General features: G+C 40.5%; 1 protein-coding gene across 1 annotated transcript; it reads right to left on the reverse strand.

Moving 5' to 3' along the window:
• Positions 1–5,612: 5,612 nt before the first annotated feature.
• Positions 5,613–7,265, reverse strand: LOC122660829 (cytochrome P450 84A1-like). The gene is made up of 2 exons (XM_043856072.1): positions 6,336–7,265; positions 5,613–6,236 (listed from the first exon to the last, which is right to left on the reverse strand). The coding sequence occupies exons 1-2, from the start codon at positions 7,263–7,265 to the stop codon at positions 5,613–5,615; spliced, it is 1,554 nt and encodes a 517-aa protein (XP_043712007.1).

Consider the following 7,265-nt stretch of genomic DNA (forward strand, 5'->3'; position numbering starts at 1 on the left):
CCTCGCTCCCCTTTCCAAACCTTGCCTTTCTTTAACGTACAACCCCCAAAACTCTTTTCACTCCAAAACTCATACTCTATTTTCCCAAGCTAAACCCTGGTCCCCTGTTATCTTTTTTTCTTTTCCTGAACCTAATCCACCCTGAAATCGAACACTTAAACCCAACCCAACCTAAAACCAAAGCCTTAAACATAACAGACTTAAACCTAACCCACTTGGCACACCCAACCCACTTGAGCTAACCCCACCTTAACATGTCAACTATGCCCCGGGGCCCACTTGACCCCTGTCTGCTTAACACACATCCAACCAAGCCCTACTCAGCTCACCCATCCATTTATGGCAACCTCAGATGTCACTCAGTCTATTAAGGCAACTCTTGATGGCACCAATTACACTTATTGGGCTCAATAGACAAGGAGCGTGGTTTACGGAAATATATAATAGGTTAGAAAGTTGCTCCACGACAACTTGCTGTTAGTGACACCAATAATGAATATGATTACTTTCGTTTCAAAATCTTTAAGAGGTTCTACCTGTTGAAGGTCCATGGAAAGGGGTGGAAAGGCCACAACACATGCTAATTAGAGTTGCTATTGGGCCCCAATGATATTAAATCTATTCTCAACACATATCATCTTACGTCCAACATTGCTTCACTCATACTTCTCCAACTCTCTTCAATTCAGGGACACCAAGGCTCAAGTATGTTCTGTACATCCTCTTGTTTGCCTCAATTTCTGAAATATTTAAGGCTTGTCTTCTCCTCTTAACTTTATTTTACCCACCACTACAGCCTTGATTTCTTGTAGTGTAATGTATATCATTGAGGGTTTGCAACACCACATCATTGACCCTAACCTTTCATGAACAGGGGATTGCACTCATGAACTATAAGAACAGACGACCCTATTCTGCTTGCACAGTTAGCAACCATCACTTCCTAAAATGAAACATAACTAAAAAAAACTTCAATTTCATGGGGATATGACCCAAGTGACAATGTCAATGTCCCAATGATTTGATAGTACATGTTGGTTTTGCCCAACCCATTTCCTTAATAAAAGGCATGAGTGAGCCTCTCAAGCAGTCAAGCTATGAGATCTCTCTTTTCTCCAGCTAAAGAGAATCTGATCATATAAATATAAGTTCAGAACTAAAAAGATGGAAGTAATACTATTCCCAAAACTCAAATGAATTCCATTAATCCATACTAGACCTATGATGAGATCATAATAGTTAAATAGATTCACAACAAGAAGAAATAAAGTAAAGCAAACTATATGGGTTCAAGTCTAAAAGTATAGCATCTTGATTGAACCACAAAAGTCTAGCTAGATGATCCTAGACATCATCCATCCAAAATAAATAGTCATCCATCTAGACACTCTGTAGACATATAGGGGATTTAAGCTACTCTCATCGTTGTCTTCTGGATAGCTCCAAGAAACCATGGAATGCAAGCTGAAGATTGAATCTTAATGAACTTTTCTCTTTTCATTTGATCCTCCAGCATCACCAAAGCCATCATGTGATGGTCACTACAAAACTCAATCCCCTCTAATGAGTTAAGAATCTCAATCGTCTCATCAACTGTTGTGTTTGTGTCATTTACCCCAAGCTTCACTGTTCTTTTATGCTCTTCTAGAACAAGCATTCTCTTCAGTGTTTCACTCACATACTCACAAACATTATCCTTCGACTTCTTGGATGAAAAGCCAAATGATATCTTGCTCTTTTGTTTCCTTTTCTTATTTATATCTGACAACTCAACCGGTATGACGTAATCATCATATGGCTCATCGTCATCCAAATTTACTGCACTATTGGAAGTTGTTACCACATTTGGTGAAGCTGGTTGGATATCCTCATTGATGAAAATTGTACCGTCACTATCGGCAACAGCTCCCTTGAATAATTCCCGTAGTTCTTCTTCATTATGCAATTGGCCATATTTGAAGTGCCTCGCATGGATATGTTCTTGTAATTTAATATTTTTTGACCAACTTACTATATCCAAAATATATATAAGGAATAAACAAAAAAAAAGTTTGAATTGCTATGTGATGAATTAATACCTTCACATAAGCAATATTCTAATGATTCATTAGGTGGAATGGTGGATCAATAGTTCCTAACTTAGTACTCCACCCCTAACTACTAGGTTTGTTTTTCAAAAAACCCATGCATTCCACATAGATTTCAAATGTCACATCTAGTTTTAAGTTGTGGCATGGTAATTTGTTTCTCACATTTTTTGTTGTACTCTTTCATATGCACACCCAACCATCTTTCGAGAAAGTTAACTTAGCTTATACCCTTTATGTGAATACTTGAGAGCAATGCCGATTAGTACTTTTACCCTCTCATCAGTCCTACAGTGGGTATCTTTCGGAATATTCACATCACCCTTTGTACCTCCTACTTCAATCCTCTTTGCATGATCCATCTTAAAGAAATTCTCAAGATCACACTAATTCCTAACGTCAAGTTTTTGCAAAGGCCTTATGAAATGTGATCCACAAAAGATTAAAAGAGGTAAAAGGGATAGCTACAAAAAAAAGTAACTTTTAATTAGAATCTAGATTAGGAAACGCATATAATGGACTAGTAAAACAGAAATTCCATGTCCACAACATATGGAGAGCATGGCTCAACTCCATGTCTAGACATAGAAGGCATTAATCATCCATATAATGGGGCTGGCAAACAGAAACTCCATCCCTCATGTTGTTGATTTGTTGGATACAAAAAAGAGAGAGAGGCTTTGATGGCCCAACTAAATACAATATATGAAGCAAGCTTTAAGGATTAACAAGAGAACAAGGGATACAAAAATGCCCAACTAAATAGATGAGATGACATTTAAATAACATACGAAGCAAGCTTTTCAGATTCTAATGCAACACTTCAACAAAATTTCTCATTCATAATATATAATGCCCATTTATCGCAGCAGATACAGACACAAAAATTTTAACATATTTAAAAATATGAACAACTAGGCATACAAAACAAAATATTCCAAGACCTTCAGATATGAACAATAAGGCATTCAGATTCAAAAGATATGAACAAAAAGGCATTTAGATATATTACAGAATTCAGAGATATGAACAACAAGGCATTCAGATACAAAGATATGAACGACAAGACGCTCAAGGATATTATATAAAATATAAGACAAATCAAAGGGGGAAAAAAAAGAGTTAAGAAACATACTTGTGTGTTGGGTAAAACTGAGTTCTTGTATGGTATGAACTCGAGCAATTACCCTGTAAGATGAGCAAAGTAGGAGAGTCTACGATAAATATTCAACAGGAAGAACATAAAGCAAGAGCAAAAGGAAATTAAAAATAACTTGTGTTAGAAATGGAATTCTTAGATCCTAGGGTGGATTTGGAAACCCTAACCAATTCAGGGATTCTCAAGCAATTACCACTGCAAGACCGATAATGGGTGGTTGTGAGGGATTAAGGTAGAAAGAAGAAAGAAAACAACTTAAGCTAAAAACCCCCATTTGGGGATCCTCGGGTTTCTAAGGTTCAGTGTTGCAAATCCTAACCAATTGGGGAATTCTAGGGCAGGGAGATGGAATAAGAGAGATGGAGAAGGAGAGCTAGAGAGGGAAGGATATTCCAACAGCCATTGGCGGCATACAACAGAAGAGAGGGTGAGACAGATCGATTTTATCAACAAAAATTGACCTTAAATCTCAGAACAGCAAAAGATACAAAGAAATATAGAGGGAATGGAGAAAGAGAGAGAGAGAGAGAGAGAGAGAGTTGAAGAGCTCATTGTACCCCTCAGGGGGTTCTCAGTTTCCGTTCTCTACATTTTCGGGGCAAGAGGAAGTCTATAGGGTTTTATTTGAGTTTTAAATTAAATGGCATATCTGCCCATGTTTTGAACCGTTGCTAACACGCTCGCGCGCGCTCATTAAACTATTCAGCTCACAATAGGTTTTTTTTGGGAAAATTACAAGATTAGATAGTATTAGGTTTGACATTACAAAATTAGAAAGTTACTCTTTCAGTTAACAAAATTATTTGAAATTGAGTATGGGTTTACAAAACTAGTCAAAACAGTCTTCCTCCCTCTATTAAGTAAGTTTTTGACGGTTTTATCCTTCATCTCCCATCTTCGATCACCATCTGAAACACCATCCTACCTCTGCAATCCTTCTGCTCTATCCCCTGCAACCACATCCCTCCCCCTACTATCCTCCCCACCCAATCCTTTGCTTGCCCCATTAAACCTTCAAAGATTCAATTACTTGAAATCGAAAATGAGTAAATACCAAATAATCAAAGCCACAAAAAAATCCAAGTTCATACCGTTTTAGAGAATCTTGGTCAAAAATTGCCACAGAAGGCTGAAATCATCTTAATGTTATAATAAAAACCACAGTACAGATCAAATGGATACGATTGAATATTAACATTCCTCCAACAAGAACAGATTCCTCCCCCCCCCCCCCCCCTCTCAAAAAAAAAAACCCCTCAAAAGGCTTCATCGACACCGTCAACATGCCATAGTCGAGGGGATAGAGGTTCGCACAGGAAATTGTAGGTTTTCTCCCTCCATATTCCGGCAGTTTATAAACTAGATGGAGGCTACTCCCTCACCCATGAACCTCCTTAATCGAGTTTGCGTTGGTTTACGATTGGGTACTTTTGATTTGCTTGCGGAGACAGCATCGGAGGTAGGCAGCTATGCATCCGAAGCCAGGGGCTCGTTCGGTGGTCACAGAGATGGGGACGATGTTCGAGATGGGTCAGCCGAATGGGGTAGGGGTGGGGGTTGATTAAAGGAAGAAGAGATGACTGCGATCGAAAGGAAGAAACGAATCTCCTTCATTCTCTTTAAGGGTAAAAATGTCCAAAAAGAAGAAAAATCACTGTATTGTCTAGTTTTGTAAAATCAATTCCCACTTTGTGTAATTTTGTTAAACCAAACAATTGGTGGACAGTTTGGTAAAAGAAAATCCGAAAATGCTTAATCTTGTAATTTTCCCTTTTTTTGGTTTGTTTTTTCTCGAGTAGTACAGCGCACAATAGGTTAAAGTGATTAATCTTTGAAATTAAAATCCCAACAAACAAAGCCTTCCATGTTCCATCCCATGAAGATAAAAAATACACAACCCAATCGATGAATCGACATCAGGGTTTTAAGAATCCGTATCGAATATGTGACACATTCATTTTTTGTCTTCTTATAAACAAGATTGACAGATTCAGATTCAACAGAATCTTCACTTTCTTTTATTATTAGATTCTTAGATATATAACAGAATCTTCACTTTCTTTTATTATTAACATTTTTTTACTCTTTTACAATTCGGAGAAGACCACCCACCTACACGTTCAAAGCAGAGTAATACAAATTCAGTATTAAAACTAAACATCTCTTATTTTTCATTTTATATATCTAATAAAAGTAAGATTAAAATGGATGGACTTTCCACGGACATTAGCCATGCACCCATGATGAGTCATGGATCGAGAAGTGGGTACTCACTGAGTCACCTCTCTCTCTCTCTCTCTCTCTCTCTCTCTCTCTAAAGTCAGAGCCAATATATACCACTAGTATGGAGTATACTTCAGAACTGATCAGTAGAGAGGGACGTTGAGGCGAGGAGTTGGTACAGCCACGAGATGAACCGCTTTGGGAGCGGTGAAACCGGAGGCATCGCTCATGTCGATCTCGCTAGGTTTCATGCCGTCTGGCAACTCCCACTTAAAGCAGTGAAGGAGGTTAGCCACCGCCAACTCCAAGGCGTACAACCCCAACTGTAAACCTGGGCATGACCTTCGACCTGACCCAAATGGCAAAAACTCGAAGCTGTTACCCTTAAAATCTGGGGCACCCTGCCTCAGGAACCTAGACGGATTGAACTTCTCAGGCTCGTCCCACGAATTCTTGTCCCTTCCGATTTGCCAAACGTTGACAAGCGCGTGTGTACCCTTTGGGATGAAGTAGCCTGACACCTCCGCGTCCTTCGCCGTCGCATGGATCATCACCGGGATCGCCGGGTGGAGTCGGAGCGTCTCCTTCATTGTACATTTGAAGAAATTGAGTTTCTCTAAATCCTTCTCTTGAAGCTTCCTATCCAACCCTACCACGTCCTCCAATTCTTGTTGCACCCTCTTCCGATCCTCCGGACTCTTCATCAGCTCCGCCATCGCCCATTCTATCTCCGATGCCACCGTTTCTGTGCCCCCGAACATAACGTCCTGCGATGATGAAACAGATTATTTAATAATAATTAAATATTAATCATTAGTTAATTACTAATCACCATTATTCACGACTGTCTGACTCACTAAACTCACCATGATAATGGCCTTGATGTTATCCCGAGTTAGGGTAATGGAACCTTGTAAATCGTCGGATTCGCCGCTCTTTTTGGGTTCTTCGTTGTAGAAAGCAAGCAGATCGTCTACCATATCAGTGTCGACGTCTGCGTCGTCAGATTGGTTCCTGTTCTTCCTCTTGGCAATGTGTTCGTCGATGATTGTGTCAATGAACACATCAAGCGAATTGCGGGCCTTGACGAGTCTCTTGTTGAGTCCCTGTGGGTCGACCCAGCCGAGCCAGGGAATGAAATCGGCCAAGTTAAAAGCGGCGAACAGCTTCGAGAACTCCTGCATTATGGACACAAACTTCTCCTGACCCTCAAGGATATCCGACCCGAAAGCAGCCCTGTAGGTGATGTTCATTGTGAGTGAGAAGACGAGTTTTCCAACGTTGACGGGTTCCCCGGCCTTGGACGCAACTGTAAGGACCATAGAATCCACTTCGTCTCGGACGGACGCCCATGACTCAGCCCTTCTGCGACTGAAGAGCTTCATGACACAGAGCTTACGCATTTGACGCCAGAAGGGACCGTAGTGGGCGAAGGCCATGTCGGCTTGGTCGTAGCTCAGGTACTTAATAGCGATATTGATTGCGCGATTAGAGAAGATGTTGTCTTGGACTTGGAGGACCTGGCGAGCCATTTCAGGGGTTGAAATCGTCACCACGTGGAGGAAGCCTAGACGGAGATGTGTTAGACCACCGTATTGCTTAGAGAGTTTGGCGAGTCCACGGTGAGTGAGTTGGTCCATCATGTTCATGTTACCGATGATGGGTAGCCCCTTTGGTCCTGGTGGGTACGGTAGCTTCTTTCGTGACCTTACTAATAAGAGACTCAATGGAAACAACAGCACCAGCGCAAAGAACAACAAAATGGGTGTAGGTTGTAGCAGAGCAGAGTAATCCAT

This window comes from Telopea speciosissima, chromosome 5 (assembly GCF_018873765.1).
Source record: "Telopea speciosissima isolate NSW1024214 ecotype Mountain lineage chromosome 5, Tspe_v1, whole genome shotgun sequence".
Classification (NCBI taxonomy): Eukaryota; Viridiplantae; Streptophyta; class Magnoliopsida; order Proteales; family Proteaceae; genus Telopea; species Telopea speciosissima.